This window comes from Phyllostomus discolor, chromosome 3 (assembly GCF_004126475.2).
Source record: "Phyllostomus discolor isolate MPI-MPIP mPhyDis1 chromosome 3, mPhyDis1.pri.v3, whole genome shotgun sequence".
Classification (NCBI taxonomy): Eukaryota; Metazoa; Chordata; class Mammalia; order Chiroptera; family Phyllostomidae; genus Phyllostomus; species Phyllostomus discolor.
The window spans coordinates 197,419,151-197,441,132 of NC_040905.2; the positions used below are offsets into that span (position 1 = coordinate 197,419,151).

General features: G+C 39.3%; 1 protein-coding gene across 4 annotated transcripts in view; it reads right to left on the bottom strand.

The window, feature by feature from the left end:
- FKBP15 (FKBP prolyl isomerase 15) overlaps positions 1-21,982 on the bottom strand; it is a 51,147-nt gene that overhangs the window by 23,757 nt on the left and 5,408 nt on the right. For all 4 annotated transcript variants that reach the window (XM_028505452.2, XM_036022079.1, XM_028505444.2 and 1 more), the window contains exons 3-14: positions 17,557-17,641; positions 17,021-17,090; positions 13,551-13,625; positions 13,117-13,215; positions 10,508-10,657; positions 9,568-9,636; positions 7,899-8,045; positions 5,565-5,707; positions 5,038-5,098; positions 2,723-2,830; positions 587-689; positions 12-118 (exon numbers count right to left, since the gene is read on the bottom strand). In XM_028505452.2, coding sequence (XP_028361253.1) covers positions 12-118; positions 587-689; positions 2,723-2,830; positions 5,038-5,098; positions 5,565-5,707; positions 7,899-8,045; positions 9,568-9,636; positions 10,508-10,657; positions 13,117-13,215; positions 13,551-13,625; positions 17,021-17,090; positions 17,557-17,641 — 1,217 coding nt within the window. The remainder of the gene's footprint in view (positions 1-11; positions 119-586; positions 690-2,722; positions 2,831-5,037; positions 5,099-5,564; positions 5,708-7,898; positions 8,046-9,567; positions 9,637-10,507; positions 10,658-13,116; positions 13,216-13,550; positions 13,626-17,020; positions 17,091-17,556; positions 17,642-21,982) is intronic.

Genomic DNA, 21,982 nt, shown 5'->3' on the forward strand with positions numbered 1-21,982 from the left:
AGTGTTGTTACCTGAAAGGGCTGGGAATTTCCAGACACAGCTGAGTGGGAATCGAGAGATGCAACTTGCATTAAGGCAGCAGAGGGTGCTTGGAGCCCAGTAACAGATGGCTGAGGTGCTAAGATAAAGCAAGAAGTTTTCACCGTTAGCCATCCTTACTTGCATGAGTCCAGAGTAGCACCTTACATACTATCGGGCTTCAGACTTCACCACAATCCTCACCTAATCTCCTAAAGCCAACTCTATCAGAGTCTCAGCAGTGGGCCAGAAGAACAAAAGTGGGTGTTCTCGGGTACATGTGACCCAGAAGGACAATCCCATCAGGTGACAGGAAGTGCAGAATTACATAAAGGGAGATATCTCATTAGCAGAACACAGATCTGCAAAACTGGTAATGCAACACAGCAGGCAGACCAAAGACATCTCCAGGTCTGAAAATGTCTTATCCAGGGACAAACTGACGAGTTTTACACCCTAGACCAATTCTCAGTACTAAAATGATACAGCCTAACAATTTAAGGAATAGTGATGGTAACTCTGGTGCTGACACAATTCAAGGCCACAGAGCCTTGGCGGGCTTCCTTACCATGTGTGGTCATCTGTGGTAGCAGAGGCTGGGCTGGCTGAAGAGAGGGCTGGATGGGTGGATTCAGCACGGGCTGCCCAGTTCCTCGCAGAGCGTTCACTTCCTGAAACAGGCACCAGCCTTTCGGTTATTATGGGTGAGCCCCTAACTGAACACTAAAGCTGACTGTCCACCCAAAACCTGCTTACAACACAGGGTTCCGAGGCAAAGAGGAGGAAGGGAAAGCAAGCAGGACGGCAAGAACTCAGGGCGCAGGCTGCTGGGAGGAAGCACTCTCCTTCCAGTATTATGTAATACTGTAAGATCCCTTCTCCTTGTAAATCATCTCGATTAAATATAACATCTTCAAATATTCCAAGTTGTTCAGGTTTTATTATTTGAAGCAGCTAAAGTGACTGCTCTCCAGAATGTATCATTTACCCAAACAGCAGTGACCGTAAGTCTGACTGACCTCGTCTGTCCCCACAGAAGTGGGGTCCCTTGCAAGGAAACCCAGGAGATAATCCAGGCTCTTCATTTCTGCCAAATAATCTCCATACATTTCAAAGTACTTGATGAAAATCAGACAGAGTAGGATTCATGCACTTCATTTCCATAATGTTTTGGGATAATATATTTTTAGTGTTCCCCCGTCTTTCTTCTCATAAAATCAAAGCAATGTTGCTCCCTACTGTAACTCTAAAGAAAGCCACCTTACAAACGTCCCCCTTCCGCACGGGAGGGAAAGGAAAACCCGAGGCACAGCACACAGCACCCGTGACCGGCTGTGCTGCAGCTCAGGGGCCGAGGCTCAGACACCCTTTCACTCTCACTGCGACGCCTCCTCTCGCCCCTGACACGCTCAGACGTGTCTTACACACTTCTGGAGAAGCACCCCACTCTACATCGCCACAGCTCTAAACTAACCTAAGTGTTTAACAGCACAGTGAATGGAATTATGATAAATCAGTATCACAGAGCGCTGGGTTGCCTTTAAAGGTAATAATGCTATGCTTTATTTATTTACCTTATTTATGTTCCTGACAAAAATGTTCATGATATGACATCGAGTCTAAAAATCAGGTCACAGAGCAATATATAGATAAAAGAATGCCCTGTTTATCAAATATATTTCTTCTTTCAATAATTTAAATTGTCCTACAAAGAATAAGTAGCACTTAAAATTTTTAATAAAGAATATGATCTTATGGGAGTAAAAGGGAGAAAACTGACCTTGAACAATGATTAAAATAAATATTAAAAAAAAAGAATATGATCTTATCCAAATGTTATTTCCGGAGATCAGATAAAAATCAATCCTATGACAAAAGGCCATAGAAATCTCACCTTGCTTTAAATGTTACATCTACTTAAGAGCTTTTCCAAAAAGAGATAAAACAAAATTGTGAAAAATAAAGGTATTTTGAAAAAATGCTTCTTAGGAGTACAACCTTTGCTATATATTTTACATCAAAGTGAAAGAATCCAAAAACTCAATCCCTATTAAGCATTTTGATTGAAAAGGGTGGTTTCATTGAACAAGATATTAACTAACCAGAAAAGAATTATGTTAGAATTGTTACTTCATATTATACAACAATTTTAAGATGGATTAAAATTTAGATCTAAATATGAAATAATAAATATTTCTTAAAAACACATATGATGTTTATATCTGAAAGTTTCTAAGCATAACGGAAAAAACTGACCTGGTTGCAATGAAATTCTTGAACTTCAAAAAAACCCACACCACATACAATGACTGAAGACACAACAGTGTGATCTTTAGTAACATGTAAAGTCAGTGGGAAGACCAACACTTTCCAAGAAGACTTAAACATTCAATTAACGAATACAAGTCTTTTATGATCTGAGTGTCACACTGCCTCAAGAGTGATCTTTACTGGCAACAGAGTTACTAGTAGAAGGCTAAATTGCCTACTTAAAACTGCCCAGTTCTTGTGGTAGATGTAAGAAATTGCTTCCATTTCTCAGGAGAATTGCTACACATGTGTCAATACCAACCTGCATCAGTTTGAATATAAACCCCTTAAATAATGATTCTGGGTTAGAGGCAGAAAAGTAATAATTTCAACGAGAGGAACAGAAGATAGCAACTTCTGCACTTGTCATCGTAACACAGGCAGGGGAACATACTTCCATTTCGGAATCACTGGGCTCCAGCTGTGGTGGGAGGATGGGCAGCATGGCCTGGCCCATTTTAGCCATCCGAGAGATCAGCTTGGCCTTGACTGTATCGGGATTCTAAAAAGACAGGAAAGTCACAAAAACCACTGTAATCAAGGTTCATTACCTTTGGTTAACCCTATGTCTGTGGCTCTTGTATCACATCCATCTAGTCCCCCTGCCGTATCTATTTGAAACCATTTCTTCTAGAAAATGAGAGCATTTTCTGGCCTAGAAACATGTGCGGGTCATACATAATAACAACAGTAAAAATAATTCCCTGTATGTTTGGATTGGACAGAGTGGTTTCACATGTATTACTTCACTTCACTTAAGCTTCCCCACTGTGCATAATTATTCTCATTTTACAGATGAAAACCTAAAGTACAGATTAAGAGAATAAGTAAGGCATTTCAGATGATAATTCTTTCTCAAAAGCCTGGAAGAAATTCAGTAGATAGACTTTCAGGAGAGATTTGGGGAGGGGAGGGAAGGAAAACAGCAGCTCTGTTCTAAATTCAGCTTCCTGTAACTCTGGCCTGGCGCTGACTGCACGCTGCACACTGGTGCATTCACACCCACTTCCCAGTAGCCCCTGTGCTCGAGGCCACTGTATCCATTAACTGGTTCAAAGTATAGCCTTCAGGGTGGAGAGCACATACCTCTGAGGGTGCCCAAGATGATCTACTGAGCACAGAAATGACCACAACCTCTACTTTAAAATTATTTTATAGCTACAGCAACAAGACAGTATATCTATTTACAAGGATTGACAGTGCTTTATAATATAATTTGTAAATAGACATGACTGGGAGTATGTACTCATTTTTTCTTAACTGACAGAGATGCATAATTAAAAAAGTTGGATCCATCAAGGGAGGACTCCACACAATAAAACAGTATGATCTAAAGACAAAATATGAATAAGAAAACTTTGTATTCCTATTTGCTAGCATCTGCATAAAGAAACACTGAAAGAACGTACAAAAAACTAATATAAGTTGTTGCCAAAGGTGGGGTGAGACGGAATGAGGTAGATGGGGGCAGGGGTGGGAGTGAGTCTTCCCCATGTGTATCTTGTTGTATTGTTCTGCTAACTGTACCATATGAATGTAATTACCTATTCAAAACAAAAAATAAAGACTTCAATGTCAAAAAAGATGGTTAACTTTATGTTATGTGAATTTTGCCTCAATTTTTAAAAAAGCAAAAAAAGAAAAAGACCTCTAGTGTACAAGTCACTGAAACTCAGAAACAGGTGACAAAGGTAGCCGTGTCTAGAGAGCACCATAGAATAAATACTGTACAACTTTTTGGTGACTGTTCAAAAATCTGAAATCATAACTGTTTTTCAATTTTTTTTCTGATTTTTTTGGCTTAACCTTCTAGGGTTTAGGGGATCACTTTTTGCATATCTCAGATCAATTATTTGCTTAATAATTATTTCTTTGGGCTGAATATAAACAAGTAAACTAGGGGTGGAGAGAAATTACTTTTTAATTTCATTCCACACAGCTATCCTGTTTCCCACTGTGGTAGGTGAGAGGCATGGGGCTCTAGAACTTGAAGTCCTTTAGTCATCCCCTCATCCACAGGCAGCAAACTCAGATGCCGTCATGAGCCAGGCAGGACAGCAGCAAACTACAGTGTACACCCTCCTACACACATTCAAATCCAAATTTTACTACAGCAGATGCTGATCTCATCTTATATTTGGGGAAACACAGAGGCCCAATGTCCTTTTCAAAGTCAACTCTAGCTGGTGCATTAGTGCAAGATTCCTTCCTCTAAGAGGGTGAAAGTATGAAGATATGCAGTATAACTACATTAATATGTGATTACAATAATAATAAGGTAATATTATCAGCTTTTACAATATGCCTGACACAGTACTAAAACTCCATAGGCTTTATTTCATTCGAACCTTATACCAGTCTCCTGAGGGATTACTGGCAACACATCATAAGCAGGCTCCGAGCTCAGTGTGTTACAGACACATCTCCAGTCCTTATAAGAACCTTACAAAGGGGCTATGAGAATCACTTCCATTTTAATAATAAAGAAGCTGAGGACCAAAGAAGTTTCTCAAAGCCACATGACTACAAGAACAGAGACTGGAATCCAGGCCTATCTATGCAGAAGCCCAGGCAAATTTATACTGACTCCCAAGTAATATGAATAAAGTAATTATCAATTTCTAGCTAAATCTACAGTTCTCAAAAGTTTTAAAAAATCCTCCCTCCACATGAAAACTGGGGGAGAGGGAGACAGACCCGTACACTCACTGTGTTGACGGCGAGCTGCTCGCTGAGGGAGTCGGCGGATTTGGTGCGAAGGGCCGGCTCCCTGCAAGCAAGCAGACATGTCCTGAGATGAGAAGGAACCCCGCGACCGCCAGTCCAGACTGCACTGGGTGCGCAAACCGTCTCTCCAGACGTTTGCCAATTCAATAGTGAAACAGAATTTTAACTCCTGAGTTTGCTTACTCTCTGAAAGCTGGTGAAGATGAACAATTTTCCATCCAAATGCTTACTATCTACATTTTTCCCCTTGGGTATGTATTTTGTGACTATGCTTTTTGCCCAATTTTATTCCAGAATTTGACAGGCATTCTTAAATATCTGAGTTAGTGCTTTAACAGGCTATGAATATTCATCCTTTGTCAGAAAAATCTGATGTGTTTCTCCCATTTTCCTCATCCCATTTTTAACATTTAGAAATTTTTTAGTCTGCAGCTATACCCCTATTTCTGAACCCCTCTCAGTAATTTTTATGTACAATAATAGGGCTTGACACGACTCTAGCGTCTTACCCTGACTTGAAAGGCACCGACATGGGCACCGACACGGCGGGGTCAGCAGGCAGGCCGTCAGCACCAGGCACGGGAGAAGGGGCCGCAGAGTCCCGGGAGCTCACGCTGTGCCCGTCAGAGCCGGAATCTCTGGCAAACTTCACCTGGGGAAAGAACGCACAGCTGAAACGGGTCACCAGAAGGCTCTCTTCCCCCTCCACCCTCCTTGCACTTTACTTACTCTTCATTATACAAGTCATTATCTGTTCATTGTGACAAATCAGAAAATGCAGATAAGTAAAAAAAAAAAAAAGGTAAGAATCACCTGCAATCCAACCACTAAGCAATAACACTGTAGGATTTTGGATGTAGTATTTCACATTCATTTCATGTGTGTTTTTACAAAAATGGAGCCACAGTGTTTTGCAATCCACTATGCTCACTCAGTGATATATTAACATATTTCCACATTACTAAATTAATGATCTACAACATCACATTTAACTACCAAAGAGTATGTCTAATTTCAAGGTTCATGTCCTTAACTTCTATTATCAACCAAAAAAAATCTCCAAAGAATTGTGGGAACAGGAGTCATAAATATCAATGCTATTGCAAAATATATTTCACCAATTCCTACCCGTTGTACATTCAGGTTATTTCTAATTCTCTCTATCACAAACAATACTTCTATGAATAGCTTTATATCTATATCTTTGCATAAAACCTTAGATATTTCCAAAGCAGAACTTCCCAGATGTTAAACTGCTGGATAAAAAGTATGCTCATTTTTAAGACTCCTGACTCATACCACTAAACTTCCACACCCGCAAGGGCGAGCTGTGTCACACTGCAGAGGTCATGGGTAAGTCCTCCTCAACACGCTTGTCGCCCTGGGCAAAGCACTCTCCATCAGTCTCGTCAATTTAATAAGCATTTCAATTTGTAGTTATTTGGCTACTGGTAAAAAAATAATTTGTTTCCTATGTTTCCAAATGCCATTCTTAATGGATACAAATTAGTCTGTTATCCATCACCAGCCATAATGTCCTCAGACTCAAAGGGAAATTGAGGCTGTAACAACCGTGGAGAAGGCAGCTGGAGGCAGGCCAGCGAACCAGGCGGAAGTGACCCCGCAGAGATAACAGCGTCCAGTTAGGGAAGAGTCCTTTAAAAGGAAAGCATATCCTTTCTCCGTTGTTGACCATAATATTTATTGGTTGTATTTTACAGTTTATGACCACAGACATTATAACATTTGGACCTAACAATCACAGTATAAAGCAACAAGGGTCTTTTTTTTCCCTTGGGGGTAGCTTCAATTTAATTAACTACAATTTGTTATAAATTTCATTGTAAAAATTAAACAAATTCATAATGAAAATTTTAAATGGTACAAAGAGATAGAATGTAAAAAAGTTTCTGAGCTCTATTTCCATTGTCCAGAGAAAATCACTTTAAAAGCATTCCTTTAAAACTTCCAGAAACTCTCTATGGATATATGAGTGTATATATATGCCTATATATATATGTGTGTGTGTGTATATATACATATACACAAAGATGTATTTATAAACATACAAGGTGGACAAAAACAGGCTTACAGATGTTCACATGGAAAAAGACATACAGGTTATGATTATTAAAACAGCTTAACTCTGTTTTACGTTCTCATAAGTGTAAACCTTTTACCTACCCTTGTATACAAACATATAGGTACATATGTATGCCTGTGTAAATATACATAGATCCATACTATCCATACTATTTTGCAACTTTCTTCTTTCCCTTAACAATAGATTTTGAATATTCTTTAAGAGTTACATATTGGAAGTAAAAGGGAGAAAACTGTACTTGAACAATGATTAAAATAAAAAAAAATGTTAAAAAAAAAGAGTTACATAAAAGTTCACTCTGTGAAAAAACCATAACCAGTCTCTCAATAATGGGCACTTTGTTTTTTCCAGTTTTTACTGTTATAAACAATGTAGCAGAGGGAGGAAACTATGTATCCATTTATATATATATATATATATATATATGTCAATAAATAGATATCTTTACATACTTGTGAGAATAAATTGATAGGATAAATTTGTAGCCATGGAATTACTAAGTCAAAAAGTATGCACATTGGGTAGGAATCACTATTTTAAGGATGAAATAAAAAGGTCAGTGTAGAGAAAAGATTTGCTCAGTCAACAACCTCTCCTAGGCTCTAAATAGAGAGCCAGTAAGGATATAAAGCTTGGCATCAAAAAAAAGTCTTCCGAGTCTGGTTCTCAAACATATTGGCTCATTTTACTTAACTAGCAAAGAGGACTCATCGACACAGCACAGGGCAATTTTACTCACCCGCCTGATCTCCACCTCAAACACCAGGACTGAGTCTGTTGATGGCGTCCATCCTATCACCCCTTCAGAGCCAGCAGCACAGGCTGGAGGGATGATAAGCAACCGCTTCCCTCCTTTTCTCATGCCCAGCATTCCATCCTCCCAGCCCTTTAGAAACCAGAGAAGGGGAAAAGCTCATCAGACACAAACCTCCTCAAAAGAAAAAAATGAAGTACAGATCATCAGGTTTCACTCATTCATACTTTCAGGTTTGGACCTCTGGAAAGAGCTCAAGTTTAACTAGTCCCGCACCTCCCCATGGGTTAAAAGAATATCTAGAACACTGCTTCTAAATTACTCGTAAAAGCCAGGCTATCTGGAGATGGATGAAATATACTTATTTCAGACGATGAGACAAATTGGGAGGAATAGGAGAATGGCGTTGAAAAAGAAAAGCTATCATTTATTAAACACATTTTTTCCAAATGCTCAGGCAAGTGCCTTTCTTGCATTATGTTGTTTACCAGAATAACCTCGTAAGTCGGCAGCATTATCCCCATTTTACAGAGGAGAAAAATGAGGCTTAGGGAGGTTACATAGTACAAGATCAGATAGAGAACCTTAAAAGCAGCAAGAGAAAAGCGGAGAGTTACCTACAAAGGAGTTCCCATAAGACTATCAGCTGATTTCTAAAAAGAAATCTTTGCAGGCAAGAAGGGGCTGGAAAGAAGTATTGAAAGTCATGAAAAGCAAAGACCTCCAACCACGATTACTGTATCCAACAAAGTTATCATTTAGAATGGAAGGGCAGAAAAAGTGCTTCTCAGACAAGATAAAGCTAAAGGAGTTCATCATCACCAAGCCCTTATATGAAATGTTAAAGGGACTTATTTAAGAGAAAGAAGATCAAAACTATGAACATTAAAATGACAACAAACTCACAACTATCAACAACTGAATCTAAAAAACAAAAACAAACTAAGCAAACAACTAGAACAGGAACAGAATCCTAGATATGGAGATCACATGGAGGGTTATCAGCAGGGAGGAGGGAGGAGGAGAATGGGTACAGAGATTAAGAAGCATAATTGGTAGGGACAAAATACACAGGAGGAAGTTAGGGACAGCTGTAATAGCATTATCAATAAAATACACTTTAGAAAAGTACAAAATAAAAAAAAATAAAGTATAAAAAAATAAAAATTATGTAAATGGCTTTGGGGACATTATTAAGTAAATAAAGGTTACTTGAAGACAAGCACTGGAATACGGTGACAGAGAACCGAGATGGCTACTAAGTGGCTACTGGGCAGGCAGTATTCACGGTACGGACATGCTGGAGCCAGGTCGACGTACCTCCACGGCAGGACAGAGCAAGGTTTCATCACATTTCTCGGAATAGCAAGCAACTTAAAACGTATGAATTGTTTATCGTGGAATTTTCCATCTAACATTTTCAGACTGCAGTTAACCACGGGAAACAAACCATGCAGAGCAAACCCGCGGATAAAGGGGGACTGCTGTATATTGTCTCACAGGTAAAAAATCTTCCAAATGCAGACAATGTTTACTTTTGATCAAGCCTTTCCAGACCCTCAGAAGACACCCAGGTTAGAAATATCACAAAACTTAATATAATTAAGCCTACTGCAACTGATAAAACCATGTAATAACACAGTTCAGCCTTTACCTTGATGACTTTTCCTGACCCTAATTTCAGGCGGAGCAGCTTGTCTTTGTTAGCAGTGGAATCAAAAACCTGCAATTTGATCAAAGTAAATGATAAATGAGGTCAATTCCAAAAATAATAACAATCATTATAATAGGCAACTTACTCCATACTAGCATAGTATTTCTGGAATAGGGAATGTCAAATATACAGGAAAAACAGTTTTTAAGAGAGCTGAAAAGACAGGACCACATCATGGCTAAAGGGTGTTATCACACAGAAGAATATCCATGAGGCATTTATTTTCCAGTTTCAGAAAAAGAGTGACTTCATCTACTAAAAGCATTTTCTATCTATAAAGAACTTTCAAATAAATTATCTCATTTATTGCTGACACCAATCCTGCCACTAACCACTAACCTCCATCCACCAATAGGGGAAAAATTTAAGAGTTTAAATGACTTGACAAAGTTAAAGTTAGGATAAAACTGGGACTGAATCTACTTTTTTTAAATAACAGTCTTAAGTTTCTTCTATCATACCACACTGCTCTGAGGGCTCAATAGTATTGGAAGACGAAAAGCTCAACCTATTCACAGTATCTAGTGTAAGAAAAACTGAAACAACAGGAAGGTCTAAAGAAGCTTTAAGACCTACTCCCATATGAATACATTCCAGTTTAAAACTGGCAGAGGAGGACAGACACAGGAGTGAACAATTCCCAAAATAATACTTGGGAAATTGGTTCCCACTTTCTCTAAGTAGCGTCATAGTGGCACCGAATAGATCTTATAGATTAGCATTTCATGACTACGCCCCAAAAGCAAGAGCAGGGATTAGAACAGGCTCCTAAAAGATCTCTATTTGCCAGCAGCAGCAATTCACAGTAATACTATCTTACATCTGAATAACCCTCATGCTGTTTAAATGACAAAGGAATTTGCAGGGTACATTCTCTTACCTGGCCCAGGGCATGATTCTGAAAGAGCCAGCTGGTATAGGCCACTTCCAAAGAATCTCCAACTTCCACAGCAGGACCCTCTGTTACAATGAGGTCCTGTGAGAGCACTGCATCCAGGGAAGAGGTGCTGTTGCACTTGGCAATGCACACCTGTGAGACAAAATCAAAGCAGCATAAACTTAGTTTAAGCTCAGTTGAGTATGCACTCCATTTTTGCTAATGTTCTTTCCCAGTGGCATCCACTAACAAAACAGATTACCAGTACATGTTTAGAAGTAAACCATTCCAAAGTCAGTATTCTTGCCAGGAATTACAGTGTCTAAGAGTATGGCTTTGAAGTCAGACTGTCTGAGTACACATCTGGGTTAATTAACTGGCACTTATGAACATGTGGACTTGGCCAAATAACTTCACCTCTGTGAACCTTACTTCAGAGGTTTTTATGTAAAAAGGAGATAAAACTTTGCAATCTCTCCTAATGTAGTTAGAAAGACTGAACTAAATCAAGTGGAGTACTAGGCACAGTACCTGGAAAATAATGGTAAGCACACCTAAATGGTAGCTATCATTACCATACTGATTATTTACTGCTGCAGAGTTTGGAAACCTAGGCAAGACAGAGAGCTTCTCAAAAAAACATACAGAAAGCATTTTTAAAGGCAATGTAAATAGGCAGAAACTTCATTTGTTTAATATGAGCTTTTCTCCTTTCTTTCCTTTTGATTCACACTGGCCTCATCCAGCACCCTGACTCACCTGCCTCCTTGTCCCTTGTACATCCACTTAATCATTGGCCTAAGACAACGAGGTTCTGGTCAGCATTAAACAGTCTTAGGAACAAAGTCTCAGTCTACTGACTACAAACAGAGTTTCAATCAAACTAAATATAGTATCTAGTCCTCAGTTTTGTTTCAGCTCCAGACCCAGAGAAGCAGTGCATCCAGAGGAAGCGGTGCCATGGCTGACAGGCGGACGAGATGCACTGATCAGCTGCCTCCTACCCTAACACTGGCCGATCAGTAGGGACCACAACCCTAACTCCCTTAGTCCCCTATGTAACCCACCTCATAGGAGTTGGGAAGCCAGGTCTTTGAGCACTGGTTCACCTGCGATTCAGGGCATGGCACCACTTCCTCAACTAGTAAGCCCTTACTTTCTTTGCTGCAAACTTCTATTTGTGTGTTATTGGGCTTTGATGTGTGCAGGCAAATGAGCACCTTTAGTCTGGTAACAAAAACAATGTAGGGGAAAAAAGGCCCTTTACAAAACCATATTGAATTCCCCTAATTTATATCTGTACTACCTACAGTTTTAGCCATATTATCTTAGCACAGTTTTAGCCGTATTATCTTAGCACTTCTTACACAAAGAAGTCAGGAACATCATTATGAATAATTATTCTATAGTTTTTTTATGGGATAGCATTTTAGTTAATGTTTTAACATAGTATACAACATTAGAAAGCTGCTACTCATTTTCTTTTAAAAAGTTTCATTATTGTACTCAAATAAAGGCCAACTAAACTAATGAGGTGTCATTTTTTAAAAGATTTTATTTATTTATTTTTAGAGAGGGAAGGGAGGAAGAGAGAGAGAAACATCAATGTGCAGTTGCTGGGGACCGTGGCCTGCAACCCAGGCACGTGCCCTGACTGGGAATTGAACCTGTGATGCTTTGGTTCACAGCCCGTGCTCAATCCACTGAGCTACACCAGCCAGGGCTAGAGATGTCATTTTTTTATCAGGCAAATAAGACTTAAAAAAACCCCAACAAGGTAATTCCAAATGTTGGCACAAGTACAGTGAGAGAACTGACGGCAATGTGAGGCAGTGCTCGCTCTCTGCAAAGCAGTGTGCCACAGTGTACAGGGAATCTAAAAAAATCTGAACCCTCTGACACAATCTTTCACTGCTAAAAATTCAGCTTCAGAAAATAATCAGGAGGAAAAAAGACTTAAATGCTCACTACAGTATCATTTATTTAAAAGACCGAAAACAATCTAAATGACTAAAAGCAAGGGAATGCCTAAATAAGCTAAGGACCATTCATATTATTAAGCTTTCAAAATGTTTCCAAATAATTTTTCATGAGGTAGAAAAAGATATATCATACATTATTAAATAAAATAAGAAAGACATAGAACTCTTAAAGGAATGGATCTATATATATATATATAATGGGTCAAAAAAATAACATGTTAGTAGTAGTTATTTAGGGTAGTAGGATTATGAATGATTTTTTTAAAAGTTTTCCCAAACTTTTTACAATCATCATGTAGTAACCCTTAAACAATTCCTTTAAAACACTTTTTAAAAAATAGTTATATACATTCCTTAAGATAATTTATGAAGTGGAAAATGTTTTAAAGAACTAAGTTTACATTTAGCCTTTTTTTCCTCTTAAAGTCTCATTTTCAAGCAATTTGAATTAAGTATTCCTATATTGTATTTCCCTAAAATACAATAAGCTCAAGTGACAAATTTAGTGGGTGTTTTATGCTTGGCCACTAGCAAAGTGTAGCAGGTTAGGGTGTTCCATATACTTTCCTCAGATCAAAAGAAATCCAGACTAGTGTCTGTTTTTTCACAGGAAGGATACCATGGTCTTACCTGTTTATTGAACTCCACGGCAGCCTTCTCTGACTCAAACATGATGGACCAGTTTTGCCTCTGGTCATCGTAAAAGGTGCTATAGTTATTGGGCCGAACCTAGGGAAAGGAAAAATGCTGGCATAACTTAACCATGGGCAGCAGAGCAGATAAATGACTGCCTAAACTGATATAGAAGGGCCCTGACCAAGGTGGACCCAAAGAAAGATATCAGGGAACTCTCTTCTTCCCTCTCACCTTCCATCAATCATCCCTCAGTCCACAGTCCCTGAAGGCAGCCAAGAGACCTTTCCAAGAGGCTCTGTTAAGATCTGCAGTCTGACATCCAGGGCTGAAGCAACTGATCTAATTCCCACCAGGTATGCACAGACCACTCTCCCCTACCCACAACCCTAGCCCAAGGGGGTTAATGATTATACTACGGGAAGTCTTACCATTAGCTCAAAGTTCAGATGAATCCTGGCAACAGTAACTGGCTGCTGTTGACTGATGTAAAGAAGAATCTTATACTGTACTCAAGAAAAGATGGGCAGGAAAAAAAAGGAAAGAAGTTAAAAGACAATACAAAAATCAGCAGTAAGATGTCAGGGGTTGTGTTTCATACATGCATAAAACTCAAAACTCAGTTAATCCCTTACAGTTTAGATTTTAAATGATATCTTCTCACTACCCATTTTAATCTCTTTTCATTTTGGCTGTACTCTTTAACTATAATTAGCAATGTCCTTATTTTGTTGGTGTTTTCATTGGTGCGAGGGGTGACTAAGAGACAAACAAATGGCTAACGGGGCGTGAAAAGACGCTCAGCATCATCAGTCACTGGGGAAATGCAAATTAAAACCACAATAAAGTACCACTTCACATCAACTAAAGTGGCTATTAAAAATAACTGAAAAAGTACTGGCATGTTGGAACCCATATATTGCTTATAAAAATATAAAATGGTAGAGTGCTGGGGAAACAGTCTGGCAATTCCTCAGAAAGCTAAATATAGGATTACCTTATGACAGCAATTTCACTCCTAGTATATACCAAAAAAAGAGAAAAAGAAAACAGGGACTCAAACACGTACTTGTATACCAATGTTCACTACAACATTATTATTTATAATTGCCAACAGCTGGAAACAACCAAGTGTCCATCAACCAATGAATGGATAAACAAAATATGCTATATACACAAGATGGAATATTACTTAGCCATAAAAAGAATGAAGTTCTGATACATACTACAACATGTATGAATCTTGAAAACATGCTAAATGTAATAAGCCAGTCATAAAAGGACAAATATTTTATGACTCCACTTATGCGGAATATCTAGAATACGAAAATTCACAGACCCAGGATGTAGATTAAGGTTCCCAGGGGATAAGGGAAGGAGGGTTGGGGAATTAGTGATTCACAATTACAGATTTTCTGTTTGGGGTGATGAAAAAGTGGAAATGAACAGGGGTGACGGTTGCTCAATACTATGAATGTAATTAATGCTACTGAATTATACGCTAAAATATGGTTAAAATGGCAACTTTTATGTTTCATTTACTATATGCACACATACAAACTAGTTGCACAAATGATTAAAATTTAACCCCAGAGGGGAGGATGAGACTATGAGGGCTCATATACACACAATCTTGCACCAGAAGGATCTTCCCTTACCCTAAGTTAGGCAGGTAGAGTGAGGGGCTGATCACCTCAATGCAATCCAATCACACATCGAACTGGTCAGGAAAGGATCCACTTCTGGGCTGTCCCTATTCTCAAGCATTATCTTCCCGGGCTTTTGATTGGGAGCCTGGAATATCTCTGACTTCTCAATCCTGCCGTTTGCCCATCAGAGATTCTGAGCTGAGTTCTTTAGCCTCCTCCCTAAGAAGTTCAAAATCTAGCAAATGTATCAAGAGGAAGGTCATTTGATGCTCGTACAGGTTCCTGTCTTACACTAGGACTTTGTGTCCTATGAACCACGAGGCTGTAGAAGTTTCCCCTCTGCCTTTCTGGCACAGCCCCTGGATTCCATCCCAGCACTCAGCAATGTCCTAGGGGGAGAAAACCAGTCTTGCTTTTGGAGAAACTCTAGTTTTTGCCAATGCCTCTTGCGCCCAGCTGTCTCAGTGCTTGGACCATACCTGATGTTTAGTCTACACTTAAGTATCAGCAGAGTCTCGAGGAAAGGAAACACTCAATTCATTGGCTCTTTCCTCTCTGAAATTTTAGTTCATCTAGTCCTCGTCATTTCCACAGCTCAACAATGAATTTTAAAGTGTAACTTTTGCAGCAATTTATCTTTTAATAATTGTTACAGCAGAAATGTTTTCTGCCACAACCTACTATACCCCATGTGGTAGTGAAGGGTAGTCAAGTCCCAACATCAGATTTTTATGATCCAAATGGCAACCCCTAATGAACAGATCTAAATAATCATCATTGAAGGCTGTTAACATGAGAAACAACCAAACTATTTATCTCCAGATGGGAAAATGAAACGGACTTCAGGGACAGAGTAACCAACTGCAATATATGGACCTATTAGATCCTGTTTAAAACAAACTTCAAAAAAAAAAAAATCAGGGAGATATGAATACTAGCTGGTAGTGAATGATCTAAAAAAATTATTGCAGATGATATTTTTTTAGGTATGATAATGTAATAATGGTTGCATTTTCAAAAATCCTTTTCTTTTAGCCCTGGCTGGTGTGGCTTGGTGGATTGAGCTTGGGCCTGTGAACCCAAAGGTCATAGGTCTGATTCCCAGCCAGGGCACAGTTAGGGGGCATACAAGAGGCAAATGATTAAGGTATCTCTCACACATTGATGTTTCTCTCTCTCTCTCTCCCTCCCTTTCCTCCCCTCTCTCTAGAAGTAAATAAATAAAATCTTTTTTTTAAAGATTTTATTTATTTATTTTTAGGGAGGGAAGGGAGGGAGATAGAGACAGAGAGAAACATCAATGTGCGGTTGCTGGGGGTTATGGCCTGCAACCCAGGCATGTACCCTGGCTGGGAATCGAACCTGGGACACTTTGGTTCCCAGCCTGCGCTTAATCCACTGAGCTATGCCAGCCAGGGCTACTAAAAATCTTTTTCTAAAAAATCATTTTCTTTGACATACATACCAAGATATTTACAGCTAAAACTATATGCTGGAGATTTATTCAAAACAATCTGAGTGGGGTAAGAAGGGAGACTGGCTTGGTTTAAGGTGGCTTGGTTTAACTGTTAGAGCCTAGTAATGGGTACTTGGGGTTCATTATTCTAGTCCTACTACTCTTATGCTTCTAAATTTCCATAATTAAGTTTTTAATACAAATGAGTGTTGGGTACATTAGCTACCCTGAACAGGTCATTTTCTGTCTCTGTGTCTCAGAGTCTCTGAGGAGTATGGAATGCATGCTCTCTGGACCTCCGAAATTCTGTAATTTCTTATGCTCATTTCAACAATGTTCAAAACCTTCTGGAACAGAATTTGAAGATAGATACAACCCACACAAGTAAATCAGTCTCAGGGCTTCTAGTCACATCTCCTTTTTGACCCAAACCAGTATTTTACTGTGTTGTCCATCTCATTACCAAATTTCCAAAGGATAAACACTGGTCGTTAATGCAGGTACAAAGACATACTGTTCTAAGTAGCACACTAAGTGTTGCTCATTACCTTACAAAGGGACATCCTTGGTGAATGGTTTACTCTGAAACTCCAAATGCTTAAGCTAGGTCCATATCACATGTTTTAATGCACAGTAGTAGGGAAAGACTATAAATGTACCTAATATTAAAAATTCACACTCAGGACAATCATTCAAATCCTCTAAAACATGAGACACTGGGCACGCCCAGAGGAAAAGCAGCTCATCAGTATGACCTGGGGCACCTGAATGTACACAAGATGTGGGACAATCTCACCTCTCTGGCTGTGTGATTTCCCAGGACTGCAGCACCAAATTTGCCCTGCTTTACATATTGACCATTTGTGCTATAGAAGGAAAGAAGCAATAGGTATTAGTACTTCCTTAAAATAAGCAGAACCAGCTTTATTTTCTGCAATATAAAAGTGAGAAATCTAGTCATTCAGCCTCTAGAAAGGAATGGAGATGAGCAGTTTACAATTTAAAGCTCTTATACAACTGCTTTACTCTTTAAATATCTACTATTCATATCTCAGTGGAGTAGCTTTTTTTGAGCACTTGGAAAGGCAGCTGTTGAGGGTGCAAGCACTTCAGAGAGGGGTGGAGAGGGAGGAAGAGAGGGAAGGAGGAGAAGAGATAACGGCTCTTCAGAGTTTTATGAGAAGTTGGAGAACTCAAAAGTTCAAAAGCATTACTGGCACTTTTTCTAGGGAAAGGCTGAGTAGCCGTTTTGCAATGAACAGAGGCTTACTGAGAAGGCAGGAGCTCAACCCACCCCTCCACTTCAGAAAGCACTCCTGCCCTGCTACTTACTATCTATATGCATGGACTGCTGTTGCAACCAATACTGTGGAAGTGCCTGTTGAGGTGGGTGCTGTTTTCGGTGTTGCCTGATTTCCTGAAGATGAAGAAGGAAGCAAAGTTGTCATTCATTTCTTGGTTGAAACTGGGTTTTTCTTTTTAAAGCTGCTTCAAAATTCTTCTTTACAAAATTCTTCTTTATACCTTATAGTTAGTGTTAAAATGCTTTCATGACCATTATCATCATTTGATCCATAAAACAGTGGTATAACCTCATGTGGGGATAAGAAAACCAAGGCTCTAAGCACTCAAGTGCTTTACACAATGACAGCAGGAAGCCTAAGACTAGAATCCAGGACTCTGACTTCACTCCAGACAACAGTTTGGGCTGGGCAAGAAGCATTATCTAGAAAATGAGGTCATATTCTATCTACTTTCTTTTCCTCCTTCAATATATATATATTTTTATATTTTATTTATTTATTTTTAGAGAGAGGGAGAAAGAGAGGGAGAGAAACATCAATGAGTGGTTGCTTCCCACTCACCCCTCACTGGGGACCCAGCCCACAACCCAAGCATGTGCCCTGACAGGGAATCGAACCTGCATCCCTTTGGTTCTCAGGCCCGCGCTCAATCCACTGAGCTATACCAGCAAGGGCCCCTTCCAATATTTTGACAGCTATCATAAATGAAAATAAAATGATTTCTCCTTCCCTTATTTCTATAATACAAAATGTATGATATTCAGGTCTCAGCCATTACTTACCTTTCACAGTGGTCTAAGAGTCACTCAGTGTTTTGAAATAAGGGTCTATTTAGATAAGTCACATATTTACACTCACTACATGAATAGTGAGACATAACAACTAAGAACTTATTTCCAAAAGCATCCTTGTTTGATTTTTTATTTTGCATTGATAAAAACAAGGCAACAGGCCCCAAATAAAGTCACTTATGCTAAACTCCACATCACCAAACTAAGATTTAATTGCAGTTTGGCCTCCCCAGAAATGGAAGCTTAACCCAATCAATCAGTAATTGCCTGGTCAGCACTAGTGAGGCAACCTGCCTGGCAGACCAGCTGCCATCCCCTAAAGGAAAGTGATCTGGCAATACCTAGCCCGCTTCTTTGCCTAATGTGACTTCTTTGCTCCTGCTCCCTTCCGCTTACAAGTCTTTCATTTTGTGCGGCTCCTCGGAGCGCCTTTCAGTCACACTGGATGCTGCCTGATTCAGGAACCGCTGAACAAAGCCAATAAGATCTTTTAAATTTTATCCAGTTGAATTTTGTTTTCTAAATTTTCTATTGACACATTTTTTTCTGATTGTAGAGTACATATACATTGTAGAAACTCAGCAAATACGGAAATATAAAGAAAAAAAAAATGACCTGTAATCTTGCCACCCAAATAAATGTTAATAATTTAATGTATTTATTCCTATTCCTTTTTCTACGTACATAAACTCTGCAGCTTTATCTTTCTGAAACAAAATTAATGATATAATGCCAACCTCCTTTTCTTACTTAGCATAGGCATTTCCTTTTATTCTTCAAAATGTCCAAAACAAAAGACAAGAGTCCTAAAAATGTTTTTAGTGGCTACATAAAATACTGTATTATCACTCTATCAAAATATACCCAATTTCCTATTGTTTGACATTTCTTTGAGCCATCTCCAATTTTTTTGTGTTACAAATAATGCTATGGTAAGCACTGCTAAAATGTACATCTTTGTGTGTACCTCTAATTACTTTCTTAGAAAAAATTTCTAAAAATGGAACTGGGGGGTGAAGGAGTACAAAAAACTTTAAAGGTTTGTCACATCCTGCCCAAATGCCCTTGACAAGTGCCATGCCACTTTACACTCCCACCAGCAGTACGAGTCTCCCAGCTTTGCACCCCTGTCAATGTGAGGATATTACCTTTTTAAAATTTTTACCAGGGGGATGGAAGCAATAGGGAAAGGGGAAAGTCATCTCATTGTTGCTTTCATTGTTTACAGGGAAACTGAAATTTTAACATTTTCTATAAACTTATACACTGAACATTTGCTTTATTTTGATGAATTGTCCACTTATACTGTTCACTTATTTTCTTAGCCTGGTGTTCACATTTTCCTTATTTTTTAGTAAAACCCTACAACTAGTTTTTACCTCATTCAGCACTTCCCAGCTATAAGTAATACTATAATATTATAAAACTTTCCCCCTGATATGCAGGGTACAACAAGAAAAAGGTAACTAAGGCCAGAATGTGGTTACCGGGACAAGTCTGAAACACTGAGAAAAACTGTCTCCGTGAGGTCAGCCTAGCATCCCTCCTGAGGTTGGTGTAACTTCTCCCAGCACACCCGCATCTCCCTACTGAATGCCACGGAACAGGAAGGTGTTTGTGGGTTTGCTAGAGGGATAAGTGAGTCAGATGTTCACACTCACATGATCTTCTCATTGGCTTTGCATTTCTTTCTCTATGAATTCAGCAGTGTACAGATTTTTGAATTCCCAACTCATGAGGACTTTCTTTTAATGGTGTGTAGTTTCCAATTTTTTTTTTGAGCAAAGTTTCCTTGTTTTTTGTATCTGTTCTTCTCCCCCTACACACTTTTTAGAAATGAATATAAATATATATTCATTTATATGTGTGTGTGTATATATAATATATAATTTTTTTGCACTCATATGTTGGATCTTCTTTGCTATCGTCAATGTTTGTTACTTTCTTTTGAAACCTTCTCTTAATTTTTTTACTTTAAAAATTTCCTGCCCTGACTAGTGTGGCTCAGTGGATTGAGTACCGGCCTGTGAACCAAAGGGTTGATGGTTCAATTCCCAGTTGGGGCACATGTCTGGGTTGTGGGCCAGGTCCCCAGTGGGGGGCACTCGGGAGTCAACCACACATTCACGTTTCTTTTTCCCTCCCTTCCCTTCTCTAAAAGTAAATTTAAAAAATATTTAAAAATAAAGGCCAGAGTAAATATCTTAAGATTTCATGGGCTATATGGTAACCGTTACAACTACTCAACTCTAAATATCCTAACAACACCTTCAGTGCTAGCATTGTGCCTAGCATGTAAAAGGCATGCAACACTTTCATCTTCATTCAACGAATATTTAATTTAATGTCCCTCACCACCTGTTCAGTGCTGGTAGCTCAGGGTTATTTCTATCAGAACCTCTCTCCTCTTCAGGCTCTTACACAAAGACAGCAAAGTACAGGAGGGAAGAAAACCTTTGGAGTGAATCAAATCAGTGTTCAAATTTTGATTCTGTTTTTTACTGCTGTATGATGCTGATCAAGTCCCTAAACTTCTCTGAGACTCTAAAATGATGGTAGTCTTACCTATAACACAAAATTGTGAGAATTAAATAAGAAAATCTATGCAAAGCACCCGAGGCTGGAAACATAGCAGGTATTATTAGTCCCCCTTCTCTCTTTTCACTCAACGAATGTTCACTCAATGTTCTTTTGTGTCCATCATGATGAAAGGTACAGGGATATAGCACTGAGTGTCACTGCCTAATCAGGAAATATTTGTTGTCATCATACATCAAGGTAAAAAAAGTAATAAGCAGCTCTTCCTTCTCACCATAACACTGGGCAGTACCTACTAAGAGGGCCCTTGGTGGAGTTTTTGAGAGTGGTGTCCACAATGGGCAGAAGAACTTACCTGTGACCTTTCTTCACCAGTTTCCAACAAAAGACACACTATCTAGCTGCTAGAACTGGCATCTCGGAACTTAGAGAGGGAAACTGACCAAGGATGAACAACCTGGCATACCTCTGTGGGAAGGCTATTTATTCTTTCAATTAACTTGGTAGGTGTTGGGAACTGCCCTGCCTGGTATCAGAAGCTGTAACCCCCGCCAAGGCTAAGGCTGAGGGAATGACCTTGGACCATAAGCCAACAAGGAGACAAAAGCTTATCTCCCTTGCAGGAGCACCGCTTCTGCTCCGTTTACTTCACTCTGCCTGGCCCCCAATGCTTGGTCAGTTAGCCAATGACAGGTAAGATTCCCCAAGGGGGAAATAACCTAAGACAGGCACGATCACATAGGAGGCCCCCAAGGAAGGACTTGGGGGGCTACAGCAAAAAGGGGTGATGGACCCCCGCCCCTCAGCTTTGACAAAACCTGAGTCCTCATTGTCTGCAAGAAAATCTCCTAATCTCTTGGCTGCCTTACTTCCCTTGCTCCACCTAAGCCTGAAACAATGACAGAGGGTGGTGCAGCCCTGTGCTGGAAAGGGTGGGTTCCCGGGGCAATCAAGCCTAAGAAAGAATATGTAAAATCCTGTGAAACCTGCTTCTTTTAGAATGCTCTCAACTAAATGATAAAGTTCCAAACAAGAAGTCAGTTTGTTCCTCAAAGTTTTACAGCTCTTTAGCTATCTGACCCTGACTCAAAATAGGCCCTCAGACTTCTTTGTTATCTATTGTTT